Below are 15,566 nucleotides of genomic sequence, written 5' to 3' on the forward strand. Positions count from 1 at the left end.
GGCGGATTTCTGAGTTCGAGGCCAGCCTGGTCTACAAAGTGAGTTCCAGGACAGCCAGGGCTATACAGAGAAACCCTGTCTCGAAAAACCAAAAAAAGAAAAAGAAAAAAAAAAAGAATTAATTGTGTGTGCAAGCATGTGTGCATGTAGTGTGGATCTCGTATGTAGAGAACAGAGAACAACTTGCAACAGTCAGGTCTCCTCTTCCATCATGTGGATCCCAGAAAAAGGACCCAGGTTATCAGCTTTGTTGGCAAGTACCTTTACCTGCTGTGTCATCTCACCTGCCTTGTCATGGTACTTCTAAAAATAAATCCAAGCAGATGTTTTATTATTCCTGAGGTATATCTTAGGAAAGTAACTGCCTTTTCAGGGAAAGCAGGAGAGTGCAAATACTGTTTAAGATAAAAGTACCATGCAACCCAGGCTGGCATAGTTGAGACTGCCCTTTGAATTGTTGCTCTTCCTACCTCCATCTCCTGAGTCCCTTGTGTCCTTTTTTCATATAAATATTATCTAGTTGTAGGTGTGTGCATGTTCATGCAGAGATACTCAAAGACCAGAAGAGGGCATTATATCCCTTGGAGATGGACTAATGTGTTACTGAGAACTGCTCAAAGTGGGTCCTAAGAACTAAACTCTAGACCTGGGAAGAACATCAAACACTCCTGACCATTAGTCATCTCTCCAACTCCATCACATGTCTTTTAACTACTATTTGACACAACATACTAAGGGAGTATCTTTACCATTTATTTCTTCAACTTTGTTATGCTCTCACATTTGTACTGCATGTGTTCCTATAGTGAAACGCATTACTGAATGTAGATAAAAAAATAACTAGGTAGTACAGCAGCTAATCACAAAGATTTATTACTAGCCAAGCTGAACATTTCCAAATACTCTACCAAGTTGTGTCCTGTCTTCCACAGAAGCAATGGGACTAGACATGCTATTGTGCTGGCTTTGGTTGAGGCTTTGTTGAGGCTCTGGACTCAGGTCCTCATACAGGGCAAGCATTTACCTACTGAGTCATCTCTCCAGTCCTGTTTATTTTCCTTTGAAAATTATTTATGTAAAATGATTTGAACATCTCCTAGTTCTGTCAATGATAAATGTGGTGATTCCAGAATTTACTGTCATTACTAATAGACAACAGTCAGACTTACAGAACTTATGAGAGGAGATTGGACAAAATTCAGCACACAGTATCTCTTATTAATGTCTTATTAGGATTTGTTATACTTTCTTAAATTTAATTACCCAATACTGATAAATTATAATTGAAGTCCATTGTTAATTCAAAATCCCTTAGTTTTTACCTAAGGCTCCTTTCCTGCACATTCCATACACACTTAGTGGTCATGTCTCCTTGGGCTTCTTTTTTTTTTTTTTTTTAAAGATTTATTTATTTTATGTACAAGTATAACTGTCTTCAGACACACCAGAAGAGGGTGTCAGATCCCATTACAGATGGTTATGATCCACCATGTGGTTGCTGGGAACTGAACTCAGGGGCCCCTGGAAGAGCAGTCAGTGCTCTTAACCACTGAGCCACCTCTCCAGCCCCCTCCTTGGGCTTCTTTTGATTCTGGGAGTTTCTTACTTTTCCTGATGTTGATGACCATAACTTAAAAAGTATTGTTGAAGGCTACTGTTCAATAACTTCTACTGAAAACTGACTCATTCCTCATTGATTTGGAGCAGGAGACCACAAAGGTCTTATCACATCCATTCTTATCACATCCTATCCAGAATATACACAACATGATCCAAACAATGCTGGTATTGTTTCATCTGGAGGAAATAAACTTTTATTATCTGCCAGTAAAATGTTTACAACTAGTAGCTTCAATCATAATAGGCAAATATTAAAAATATATTATTGAAAATATTACTCTGGGGCTGGCAAGATGGCTCAGTGGTTAAGAGTGCCGACTGCTCTTCTGAAGGTCTCAAGTTCAAATCCCAGCAACCACATGGTGGCTCACAACCATCCATAACGAAATCTGATGCCCTCTTCTGGAGTGTCTGAAGACAGCTACAGTGTACTTACATAAATAAATAAATCTTAAAAAAAAAAAAAGAAAGAAAGAAAGAAAATATTACTCTGGATGTCTGTAGTTAGCCTACATGTGTGAAAAGATCTGCATTAATTGTATACTTTTCTCTATATGGAATATAATTCCTTTAAAATTGTATGTATTCACAGAAAAATGCAGATTAACAAAACAAAGCAGAAATAAAAAATAAACACATTCTGCTTCTAAATAAAGAACAACAGCTTGCTGGGCAGTGGTGGCACACGCCTTTAATCCCAGCACTTGGGAGGCAGAGGCAGGGGGATTTCTGAGGCCAGCCTGGTCTACAAAATAAGTTCCAGGACAGCCAGGGCTACACAGAGAAACCCTGTTTCAAAAAACAAAAAAACAAAAAACAAACAAACAAACAAACAAAACAGCTTAAGAAAGAAACTGCAAACATTGGAGTCGTTAGAACTGGTTAGAAGACAGCTAAGGGCTAGTAGGGATGGAGGACACCCAGGAAACAAGATCCAGGAAACAGAGCACAATGGGTGCACATATGAACTCAGAGACTGTGGCAGCAAGCACAATCCTCCTGGGTGGGTCGGAACCAGATAGAGTCTAGAGCCGAGACAAGCGGATATACGCCCCCACCCCTTCCTTACCCAGAAGCTAGCTCCAAACCAAGGGGAAAGCAAATCATAAGTAAAGGCGGGTCCCATGGCCAGCAGTGCCAATGCACTCAACAGCATCTGTGGATGGTCTTTGCATGTGTAATGTTGTGTTGGGACTTTTTTTTTTTTTCACCTTACAGGTCTTTGCATGTTTTTATGGGATTTCCGTGTGTGCAAACATGTATCTTTCTGCATCTATGTTTCCTGTGCTTTTTTGGGGAGTGGGGGGGGGCATCTTTTTCTTCTGTTTGTTTTGTCCCATTCCAGTTTGTTTTTGTCTTATCTTACTTTATTATTATTCCTTAGAAGCCTGTTTTTCTAAGGAGAGACAGAAAGGATGTGGATCAGGATGGAAGGGCAGGTAGAGAGGAACTGGAAGAATTGTGGAAGGGGAAACTGTAATCAGAATATATGGTATTTTAAAATCTATTTTCAACAAAAGAAAAAAGGTTTTTTTTTTTTTTTTTTTTTTTTTTTTTGGTTTTTCGAGACAGGGTTTCTCTGTATAGCCCTGGCTGTCCTGGAACTCACTTTGTAGACCAGGCTGGCCTCGAACTCAGAAATCCGCCTGCCTCTGCCTCCCAAGTGCTGGGATTAAAGGCGTGCGCCACCACTGCCCGGCTTATTTTATTTTTCAAAGTAGTGAGTGTTTTGTTGCTACTTTACTATTATAATAAAATATTTTAGCTGCTCAAATTTTATTTTTAAGCATTCATTTTTGCTAGGTATGGTAGCACTTGGGATGTGGAATGAGTTCACAACTATGTCCATTCCCACAGAAACTTAAAGGCCAACTTAAGTCCTATGACACCCTGTCTCTGATCCCCAAATTCTTTGTGAAAATATCTCTTTTTAAAATGTGGATTTAGGAAGCAGGCAACATACAATGTTGAAAACCCCAACCCCCCGGCTGGCCGGCCAGCAAGTAGCTTGGCTGGTAAGGGCATTTGTATTTGAAGCACAGCTTGACCAGCTAAGTCCGATCCCCAAAGCCACATAAAGGGGGAGGGGCGCAAGAAATGACTCTACAGACCTTTCCTCTGACTCCACATCCACACACTATATACATCCATATACACAATAATAAACATTAAAACTCTTATTCCCTATGTATCCCCAAGTTTATTTTCTTACCTTTCTAGATATCAATGCAAACAACAACCTTTTCTGCTATTCTTGGTAGCCTGAAAACTACATTTTCTGCCCTCCTGAAAGACTAAATTTATGTTAAGAGTCTGTCTATAAGGAACACTTTGGAAAGCAAAATGAAGGGAAGAAAGAAATATTGTATAGTTCTGGTTCTAACAACCAGCAGAAACAATTAATTTGCAGGTACAGGGCTTCAACCTATTGCAGAGGTTAAGGACAATTTTGCCAGTAGCTTGGGGAGAAGGCTTAGCTGCAGAAGCAATAACTATTCTCAGCCTCAAGTCACCCCTCGATTCTTGAGCTCCACCAGCACCCGTTTCTTTTTTCAGTTCAGTTTTGTCACTAAAGGGTGCTGGCAGGCACTAGAGAGGAAGGAGGTGCTTTCCTACTCCCCCTGCACTGTCAATGGACTTAATCATTTTCTCACCGCCCTACTAATAAAGACCTGACCTACTTCAGACCTTACACAGTCTAAGACTTGGTTTGGTAAGTCATTTTACCAGATCAGTTTAGCTACTCTCTTTAGAATGTCACAAATACAATTTAACTTTCTTTTTAAAGTACTTTATACACCATGAAGTTAAGTCACAAAGTATGCAAGTCAACATGAGTTGACCATCATCACTACTTTTAAGACATCAAGAAACCTTGTAACTATTATCCCACAATGAACAAGATACACAATCTGTTCAACAGTCCTACCACTGGTAGAGTTGGTTATAGCCCACGCTGCCTCCTTCTGTGTCTTAAAGTCGGCTAAGACCAACAAGAAAGGGGACTAGGCCATGATTCACAACTTGCTGTATCTGGTCCTGGCATCCAGCTGTAATGTGCGACATTGTCCATGTGGCCTCCTTCTGAATATTAGTTTTGGGGTTTGTTAGCAGGCTGTGAAAGACTGCAAGTGCTCCTGCATCTATCACTTTCTGAGTCTGTTCATCTGTTCCAGTGACAATATTCCCTATGGCTCTTAGTGCAGGAGTCACAATGGGCAGTTCAATAGCTCCTATTTCTATGTTGAATTTCGTACCCTGTCATGTCCTGTAAATAAAGATTAAAGTTCCATTCTTTACTCTGAAAAAAAAAAAAAAAAAAAAAAAAAAAAAAAAAAAAAAAAACCTTGTAACTGACAGCAGTTCTATCAGGCCTTCCACCATGTCATGCAACCACTAATCTACTCTATACAGAAATTTGTCTACAAATGTCTATTTGTCTATTTGACACTCCATACAAAGTGGATCACATAAAATGTGGTCTTTTGCAACTTGTTTCTTCACCTAGCATAATGTTCATGTCGTCCATCCCAGGTGTGCCTTGTTTCTAAGTACTGGCGAATAATGCCCTGACACGTTTATCAGATGAGGACGTTACTAAGTACCTTTGTAGAAACCATCAAAGCCATCCAACATCCTTCTTGAGAAATCAAGCTTACAGAAGTTTCAACCTAGCCCAAGACCACAAAAAAAACCTCCTAGTTAAGTTTTGGGCTTTTCAACTGAGTCTAACATTCTTTTTTAATTAACCTTGATTTACTCAAAGGACCATGGCTCCAAGTTCATTTTCCTGTCGATATTCAGTTATTCCAGCATCATTTATTAAAAAAAATCTATGCTTTTGTCAAAAACCAACTGCCTATGTACATTTTACATATGGAAACATACCATATCAGACCAAGAGATTCTTTAAAAAAAAAAAAAGTTTCAGATTTACTAATTTTATGTTTATGGGTATTTTCCTGCATATATGTCTGTGTAACACATGCATGCTTGGTACCCTTGCAGATTAGAAGAGGGAGTCAGATTCCCTGGAAGTGGAATTACTGATGGTTGCGCATCACCATGTGATGCTGGGAAACAAACTGGGTCCTATACTAGAGCAACAAGTGCTCTTAACCTAAGTCATGTCCCCAGCCTAGACCAAACATTTTAACATCAGACTTAAAGCTTTTAATTTAAAAATGGACATTTTCAGATTCATTTTCACTTAAGTTTTGACATAGTAACAAACACACAAAACTATCTGAAAATACTTCTCCCTTTTCAATCCAAAGTTTTCACTTAACCAAAACAGGTAAACAGAGTGAATGCAAAAGCCAAGTGAGGAATTGTCTTCTAATAACCCATATATAAAACATCTTCAAAGACTTAAAATACTACTAGACTTTACAGTCAAGATTTTCACCTTGGGAAAACATATGTATCATAAAGTTATCCTGTAGCATGTACTGACATTATTCCTTTTAATTGTTATGTATGTTATGTATATGTATGTACACCACCTACATGCCTGGTAAGAGGGCACTGGATTCTCTGCAACTAGTGTTACAGGCAGTTCTGAGTCACTGTGTGAGCGCTAGGAATTGAACCTAAGTCCCCTGCCAGAGCAGTAAGAACTGCTGAGCCTTCTCTCCAGCTCCATCATTACTTTTAAATACTCTTTAACTCTTAAAGGTTGTTTATCAACGCTATCAAAACATCTCAGCAGGTAAAGAGCCCTTGACACCAAGCCTGACTCTGAGTTTGATGCCAAAAGGAACCAACTCCCCTACACTTTTCTCTGATCCCCACACTCAAGCCTGTGTGTGCATACACAGAATAAACATAAATAAAACAGCTTCCTTTCTAATAGGGCAAATATCTATTTATACAACCCACAACAACTTAAGTGTTGTGGTTCCTCAATTTTAAGAACTCAAAGAAAGACAGATGTGGTTCCAGCACAATTTGACACTGACACAGGACTGCAGGTAGGAAGTTAACCTAGAACACACAGGAGGTTCAAGGACAAATAAAGATCCTAGATAAAAACAAGTAAACAAACACCGTAAAGAGTCCTGAGAGTAAACTTGGAACACTCCTCTTAATCAACCATCCTCTATTACTTTTCTTGTCAAAGTGACAGAACATCTGACAGAAACAATGTAGGAAGACTAATTTTGACTCACTGTTAAAAGAGATACTGCCCAAAGTGGAAGGAAGCACAGCCACTAGGCTCTTCTGTGACAGTCTGTGATGAGACTTGTTACATCTCAGAAAATGAGGAAGCAGAGAGCTCAGACCCAAAGGATGAACTCTCTTCCTCTTGACAATCCTCCAGGCCAACAGTTCTCTAATCCACCGCTTTCCAGGCAGGCCCCACCTCCTAAAGGTTCCACAACCTCCCAGACAGTTTCTTCTCCTGCAACACATTAGCCTGTAAGAGTCATTCCTGAAACAAAGAATGACAACCTTCCAAATGTTACACTTAATACAATGCTTCCAAGCACTATACAATTAGGGAGGAAGAAATGAAACATATCGACCCAGTTAGCAAAGGTCCTAAGTACACAGTGGGTGTTCAATATTCAGTAAATAGAGACAAAATCTCTAAAGGTATGGTGTCTCCAAAACCCCCCATCTAAAAAAATGTTCTAGCAGAACTGCATACCAAAATGTAAGTTTCATTGGGTGCAAATTGTACTTTATTAAACCTATTTCCATCTTTAGAATACACCATCAAGAAGAAGTAAAGAAAGGGCAGAAAAATAAGAAAGACTATGATGCTGAGGTTAAACAATCGCAAATAAGAGTTGAGGGGATGCTTCACTGGCTTCTGAGCCACAAGAACTGAGCAGGCTACCCCATCCCTCCCACCAGAAAAACCTCTCAGATGTGACCACATTTGAAAAGATGATTAACAGTGTAGTTGTTAGTGTGGGACGTAAGCAGTATGACTGTTCTTGTAAGAAGAGATTGAGACACACATCTGTGCTGATGGAAGGCCAGAGGGAAAAGATAACCATACCCAAGCCAAGGAGAACACATTCCTCAGGAGGAGGACACCTGTCAACACCTGCTTCTGTCCAAAGCTTCTGTCCTCCAGGGCTGTGCACAGTTAACACCCAGACTATGGCATTTCGTCACAGCAATCCTTGAAAACTAAAACAATGGTCAAATCCCAACTCTCCCCATTGCTGACTGATACTACTACTCTAGAAACCATTTCCTTACAACTCCTCCTCTCTAGGCTATCTCAGTTATTTAGTTGTTATGGTTTATAGAGATCTGCTTTATGTACATTCCATTCCCACTACCTTCATTTAAACTTCCATAGCCCACTGAAATACAATGGGTATTCATCTGACGCTTCCCTTGATGACTGACTTCTTAATCCCTGTTAAAATCTCATTCTTCATTACACTAAAAATGAGTTATCTTCATACCCTTACAGAAACAAACAAGCAGTCTAATCTGAAAGAAATTGGATGGAGGTAACTCAAAAACAGTCTCTAGGTAGCACAGACTTCATCGTAGCATTTGAATCCCTAGTACTCCAGTTCACCCATGTAAGCAGGCATGTTTTTGGATGTCTGGTCAGCTCAAGAACAGACAATGCCAGTCACAGTTTTGTTTTCTTCTCTTCTCTTTACCACTCTCACCCTGCCTCTTGGATCAAAATGAGCTAGTCATATTCTAGCTCCCAGAAATCTGTGGTTAACAGCTAGCAGCATAAGGAAAATAGCCAGTAACAGAGTGGCAAGAAAATCTGTTATGTCACCTCTGCTCCTACCTCCTAATAGGGCTATGAAAGGCCCTACACTGGTGCCCACTCTGTACTTCCAATAGACAACCACCCCCAAATGTCTTCATGATGTACCTGTTCTTCCCCAGTTCATTCACTCACTCCCCAGAGCCATGAGTCTGGGTTAAAATGAATCCAGTTATGTCTGGAAACAATAGTAAAAGACCTATTTCTAAAACATTCTAAAAAAGAAGCTAGCTAGCTATCTGACTCTGACATCTGCCCATCCTTTTAACACATTTCTCCTAATGTAGAAGAATTTTAATCCAGTAATACAGCTACCCTAGGAAAGGAATAACATCCAAAGAGCTAGGTCTGTGTGATCCAGCTGGAATACAGACATGCCCTTAGTACACATCTTTAATCCCTAACATTGAAGGTAAAGTTAGTTTGTATAAGGAAGCAGTCATGTTTACAAGTGTCGTCTAATTGCAGAGCAGACAAAGTGATGAATCAGAGAAAATACTGACAGACTAAGTCAAAGATAGGATACACTCAATTTGCACAAGAACAGCATAGGAGAGAGGCAACTTAAGGTTAACAGTGCAGAGAGAGATCAGAGATAGAGAAACCAGAACAGTTTCTACTGAGAGAGGTTGCAGGTGAAACAGAAGAAGTCAGAAGATTAAAACAGATTACGAGAGTTAAGAGATCAAGCACAGCAACTCAGTGAAAAGCCAGATTGACTCAGTCAGCTTGGAGAGGAGTTTGGGCCAGAACAGCTGAATTGAACCAGCCAGCCAGAGTTCAGAGAGAACTAGAAAGGGGGAGTTTATTCAGTAGTAAGCCTCTGAGATGACAACTACATCTGGCAAATAAAAGCTACTTTTCCACCTAAATTTAAACTGCTGCATGCTTTTGCCATAATGTTAAACAATGTGATTAGTTGTAATACATCTCACCTTCATATTTTTAAAAATGAGTATTTACCAAGGCCAGGCACAGTGATGCATACCATTGATGCCAGCCAGCATTTGAGACACAGAGGCAGGAAGCTCTCTATGAGTTTTGAGGTCAGCCTGGCCTACATATTGAGTTCCAGGACAAGTAAAACTATAGAGAGAAACCCTGTCTCAAAAAAAATAAATAAATAAAAATAAACACAAACTAATATTTTCCGTCATAAAACACAAAGTAGAATTTTAGTACCCTACAAAAATACTGACAAAAAATGTGTATTATGTTCATTGCTGTAAGTAGCTATTTAGCAAAATGGAAAACAAAAGAGCCTGCTTTATGTATCTATCATTGGGTTAAAATATAAGTGTTCCACTGTAGCAAAATACTTAATATTTTTATGAGAGCTTCAGACATGAATTCTTGATTGCAACATCTATTCCAACACTGCAGCACTTACCCTTGTATCTTGGAGCACAGCATAGATCTTTTTTTCTGAAACTGAAAAATCTCAGTGCCTTACAAGATTAGACTCCTAACCCATAAAGTGAAGCGGGTGGATGCCCTAAGGTCGCCTCTAGCTCTGAAATTTTAAGATTTGATGCCAGCAGTTTACATAACACACTTGTAGTTATACAAACTATTCACAAGTAATGAGTTATCTACCAAATACAAGAACAAAGTACAAACTTGCCAATTTGACAAAAATATAATTCAATACACTTTGCACTTTAAACTTTAAAAGATTGACTTTAGCAATCTTTAAAATTTAGTAACTATTTACTATGAAGAGGCAGAGATTATAAAAATAAATCCTTTGCTGAAAATACAAACATCCTGAGCATTACAGTATTGTAGACGACAGTCTAACAGAAAAATGTAACAAGCTATTTCTGTGGTGGGTGCTTACTAACAATCATTTTTCATAGAATATTTAAATCTTTTTGTTTGTTTTGTTTTGTTTTTTCGAGACAGGGTTCCTCTGTATAGCCCTGGCTATCCTGGAACTCACTTTGTAGACCAGGCTGGCCTTGAACTCAGAAATCTGCCTGCCTCTGCCTCCCAGTGCTGGAACTAAAGGTGTGCGCCACCACACCCAGAATATTTAATTTTTAAAACAAATGTTTTCCTAAGTAGGGAATAGTGCTAACAGATTTTTAAAAGACGTATTTTATATTTTCTTCATATATATTATATATGTGCATCTGTATGCCCACTATGTATGTTGGCAAGCAGGGGTTGGTGAGGGGTGCCCTCAGAGGACAAGAGCCTTTGCAGCTGGTATTAAAGGCAGCTGTGAGCCACCTGACATGGGCACTGGGAAGTAAAATGAGGTCTTCTGGAAGATTATAAATTAACGCATTAAAAAATATATTTTAATGTGTATAGGTATTTGCCTGCATGTGTATTTGTGCACCATATGCATACTTGTTACCTTTGGAGGCCAGAAGAGAGCGATGGATTCCTTGGAGTTACAAACAGTTGTAAGCTGCGATATGGGTGCTGGGAATGGATGTGAGGTTTTCTGAAAGAGCAGCCAGGGACCTTAACTACTGAGTCATCTCTCCGGCCCTACGACATGCACTCTTATTAACAAGTATTTAATGGGTCTGGCTCATCAGGTAAAGGTGCTTGTTAATAAATCTAACAACCTGAGTTTGATACACAAGGCCCACATGATTGAAGGAGAAACTGAATAGAGAACCGACTACTACAAGTTGTCCTCTAAACTCCATAATTGCACCATGAAATGGGCACACATACATACATATATACATACTCTCTTTAAATAAATAAATAAATGTAGTAAAACAAATTTAATTTGCTTTCTGTTAAGTCATACTTTCCAAACACAAAACCAACAAACAGTTTATAGTCAAAAGAAACAAATTTTATTTCTTTAATTTAGGAAATAATCTACAGGAGCTGGACAGATGGCTGGCTCAGTAATTAAGAGCGCTAGCTGTTCTGGCAGAGGACCTGGGTTCAGTTCCCAGCACCCACAGGGAAGCTTACAGCCATTCATAACTCCAATAATTCCATGGGATCCAGTGCCCTCTTTGGCCACCATGGCACCAGCAGACACATGGTGCACACACATACTTGCATTCAAGTCAAAACACTCTATGATACTGTTTTAAATACCCTGCAGTAACTGAGCAAGTAGAATCATTTACAAGCTTTGTGCCACCTTCATTTTATAATGTTTGTCATGAATCTATCCCTTGCAGTTATTTCAAGTCAATTTTAAGTTGTGAAATTAAAAAAAAAAAAACAAAACTTCCAATTCAAAACTTTACAAAAATGGCCATGAAAACTATTACTATTCACTTTCATATGCCTAGAGAGTTGACTCGTCAGGTAAGGAAAGGTGCCTGGTGGCCTCAATTCAACTCCTAGAACCCATACGGTGGAAGGAGAATACTGGCAAAGGTCTTGTTAACTTATATTAATAATTCATCCTCCAAAGGAAATGACAAAAACAAGTTACCGCACTCTGGAACACTTGACGAGCCTCATGAGCCATCTCTCCAGTTCACTTATGAATAACTACACGGGGTCTGACATGAATGACTCTTTCTCCTGCCTTTACTACCTGAGTGAACTTGGGCAAGTTGCTTGCTCATCGAAATTAACCTTCAGTTCCTTCACCTGTGTAACGGCAGGTCGCTTCCTTCCTAAACCGGAGAGGTACTACAGTGTTAGTAAAGGGAAAGCACTCTGAGTCCTCACTACGTCATCAGTTACTTTCAGTTCAATATCCAAATTGATTTTTTAAACATCACTTATATCTTATCCCAATATAAAAAAAGTACCTTCAAGCACTAGAAGTACCATTTCCTTCATGACATCACACTCAGTTTCTCAATTCCTGAGTTACTAATACCTGTGGTCATTTCATAAATCTGTGAAGTACTAACTACTGCCCAGGTGGAAAAAAATCAGGTTTTCATATAATATGCCAGTGCAAAGCCAAGTAATACAGATGCTAGATTTAGTCATTAAAACTTAAATCAAAGGAGATTATGTGCAGTTTAGAGCGCTTGTTCTTACAGAGGACCAGGGTTTGAGTCCCAGCACTCATAGCATCTAACAACGATTAAATACATATGAGCAAAATACAAACAAACTCGAATCAAAGCCAGGCATGGTAGTACAAGATGCTGAAACAGAGGAGTACGGGAGAACTCATTTCAAAAACCAAACAAAACAACGACACGCAGCACTGAATATAAACGGCTGTGAAACCTACAGAGATGTAAACACAAGATCAGCCTGGGCGATTGCTAATCCTCAACAATTTCTTTCCCAAAGTTCTGCAATGGCAACTAGCTTCATTCATTGAATAGAACCGTACTGTAGCATAATGAAGTGGCAGCGACAAACAATGAAAATAGGGTCAACTGTCTCTTACCACCCGTGTGAACCTTAACCAAGCTATTAAATAAGCCTACATTTCCACAGCCACGAAAGGTAACACATCCACCCCCGTAGGGCTGTCGGGAATGTCAAAGTAAATCAATCCTCCTGTGCATGTTTTGTAAACAATACTTTTTTTTTTAAAAATCAACTCATCACATTATTACTAAACTTTTTATTACTCTAATGACTTCAGTACAAGTGCTTGATGGTTCAATTGCATGTAAAGTCGGTAAAATAAAGCCTGAAGTTGAAAAGAACACTCATTCGAACAAGAATATATCTAAACAGTGAGTATCTGCACTAGTAAATACATGATCCATAATTTCCTCTACAGATTCACTAGTACTGTGCCTCTAAAAACTGCTTTAAAACACTCTGCCACAACGTCAGGTAAGGGGCTACTTTCTACACCCATGTGTCTGCTTTTCTTTCGTGTTCTCTGCTAATTCAAAACAACCGCATCCAAAGTACACTTCCACAAACAAAACAAACCCTTGCTTTGTGGTGCCAAGGATTTAGAAGAAACCTAAATATTCGCCTTTCCCCCCTCCGATAGTCTCTAGAAACCGTCTTCTCTCGGGTCTGGTCAATGCAGTTAGGGTAAGGCAAGCAGAGGGCATGGTTTTGCAGCAGGGGTCAGTTCAGTCCACTCAGCAGTCCTCACCTCGCGGGGTATTTTCCGCGAAGTTTCAAAGTCAACAAAGAAGTTGTGTGGCAGAGGTAGGGCCTACAGGCCAACAGCAAACAGACCCGAACACGGAGGGGAAAAAACGAGTGGGGGAGGGGAGTGGAAACGCCCCCGGACTTCGCACTGCGGCCCCCTCCTCCGCGGACCGCGGGATGGCGGTGGCCGGGGCCCCGATCTTCCACACCGTCAAGTCCCCGGCAGCCCCACGCCTCGGGCACCCTATGGTCTCCAGCGCCCCACTTCCCGACATCCCCATGTCTCGAGCACCCCACGTCGCGACACCCCCACGTCCCGGATGTCCCACGTCCCGGCACCCCACGTCTCGGACACCGAAGTCCTGGCACCCCAGTGTCCCAGCCGAGGCTGAGTCGTCGTCACCCGCGGGAACCGGCGGGGGGCGCGCAGAGGGTCACCTTCCGATCCGAGCCCGCTGGAGGACCGGCTCGACCCGCGCGCTCGCCCGCCCACCCGCCGGGCAAGCAAACTGCCCGCGGGATCCGCCGCGAGCGCCTCGGCCCGACTGGAGCGCGGGCGCCGCTGCAAGGGCGCGGGCGCCGCCGCCTCACCTTCCTCGGCGGTGTCCATCTTGTCTGGGGGGCGGCGGTGACGCAGCCGCGAGGCGCCCGCGACCCGGCAGAGCCTCGGGGCCCAAAGGGAAAGGCGGGCGGGCGGGCGGGAGGAGGGGAGGAGGAAGAGGACGCGGGCCGGGCAGGTGCGTGCGCTCGGGTGCGAGAGGAAGCCGGTCGCGGGCGAGGGGGACAGGGACAGCGGCTGACAGAAAGCGAGCGCCGGGGAGGGGGGAGGGGCGCGCGGCCGAGCGACGGGCCTGGGCGGGGCGCGCGGCGGAAAAGGCGGGGCGCCGGAGCGCTGCGCGTCACATCCGGCGCGCGCCTTCGCTCGCGCTCGCGCCGGGCGCTAGGCTCGCGGGGGCGGGGACGGGGTGCGAAGCACAGCCTGACTGGTGGCGAAGGCTGCGCGCGGGATGGAGACTGAAAACCTAGAGGCAGGCGGCAGGCACCTCGCGGAGGGGCGGCGGCGCGGGCGCGTTCCGGGACAGAAGGAACGCAGAGCGGCGGGAGCGAGCCCGGCGCGCACGCACGCCCGCCGGAGCGGGTGTGGGGGACAAAGGGTCCCAGCTTGGGGTACCCGACCGCCACTCCCGGGGCATTCAGAGTCGGCCCCGGAATGAGCATTTTTGGTTCCGCTCCTGAGTGGTTCTGTGGCACGTCTGAAAGAATTACAGAAGCATCCCTAAGATGGAAAAATACGAGCACCCAGGTTATCAGAATCTCTCCTGGGGAGGCTTATGCAATTGAGTGGAAAGACCACGTCTTCACAGCTGAAAGCCAACATTGAAATCTACCTCTAAGGGAAATGGGTTCAGATGTCGACACAATTAAGGGAAGCTTACCTGGCCAGAACTAAATGGCTGATGAAAGAATGATGAAAGACTCAGACCTGCTCGCATCAGTAGGCCACCTTCCTCACATAATCCTTAGAGCTCTCTCTAAATAAAAGTTTTTCCAACCCGGATGCTTAAACGTGCACATAACGGAAAGTAGATTCAAGAAACGGAATTTTGGCCTGGCAGAGGTCGTGCATGCCTTTAATCCCAGCACTTGGGAGGCAGAGGCAGATGGATTTCTGAGTTCGAGGCCAGCCTGGTCTACAGAGTGAGTTCCAGGACAGCCAGGGCTGCACAGAGAAACCCTGTCTAGAGAAAGTGAAAGAAAGAAAGGAAAGGGGAACTTTGTCCATCTGTGTAAGTAGGAATTGGAAAGACTCTACTCAATCCTCGTCTGAGTTTGAAAAGGAGTCCTTCAAAAAAACCAGCAAGCCTTGAATAAAGTCATTGATTTGTCTGTCTTCTGTATTTCTAGAGGCAAACTCTTGCTGCCACAATAGTGGAGATGAGTCCAGTAAGAATTCACTCTGTAGGGCCTATAGTGGCCTACTCTGAGCTAGCCGAGACCAGAAACACAGAACCAGAATTCAAGTCTGTCAGATAGCATAGGAGGAAGGATTCTGGGAGAAAGAAAAAAGTTTGCAGGAGAAAGTATCATTAATAGTACTCAGGACGGGTGTGTGAACCTGTTGGCCATGGGTAATGTACGGTGGTAGAATGCGGGGGCTTTCTCCTTTTGATTTTCT

General features: G+C 42.4%; 1 protein-coding gene across 3 annotated transcripts in view; it reads right to left on the reverse strand.

Moving 5' to 3' along the window:
- The window catches only part of March6 (membrane associated ring-CH-type finger 6), a 75,246-nt gene extending 61,025 nt beyond the window's left edge, over positions 1-14,221 (reverse strand). The window contains exon 1 of one of the 3 annotated variants that reach the window (XM_021184198.2): positions 13,982-14,221. In XM_021184198.2, the coding sequence (XP_021039857.1) occupies positions 13,982-14,000 (19 nt within the window). In that variant the 5' untranslated portion in view covers positions 14,001-14,221. The other 2 variants (XM_021184199.2, XM_021184202.2) reach the window with 2 other exon arrangements.
- Between the last annotated feature and the right edge of the window lie 1,345 nt (positions 14,222-15,566).

Source organism: Mus caroli, chromosome 15 (assembly GCF_900094665.2).
Source record: "Mus caroli chromosome 15, CAROLI_EIJ_v1.1, whole genome shotgun sequence".
Lineage (NCBI taxonomy): Eukaryota > Metazoa > Chordata > Mammalia > Rodentia > Muridae > Mus > Mus caroli.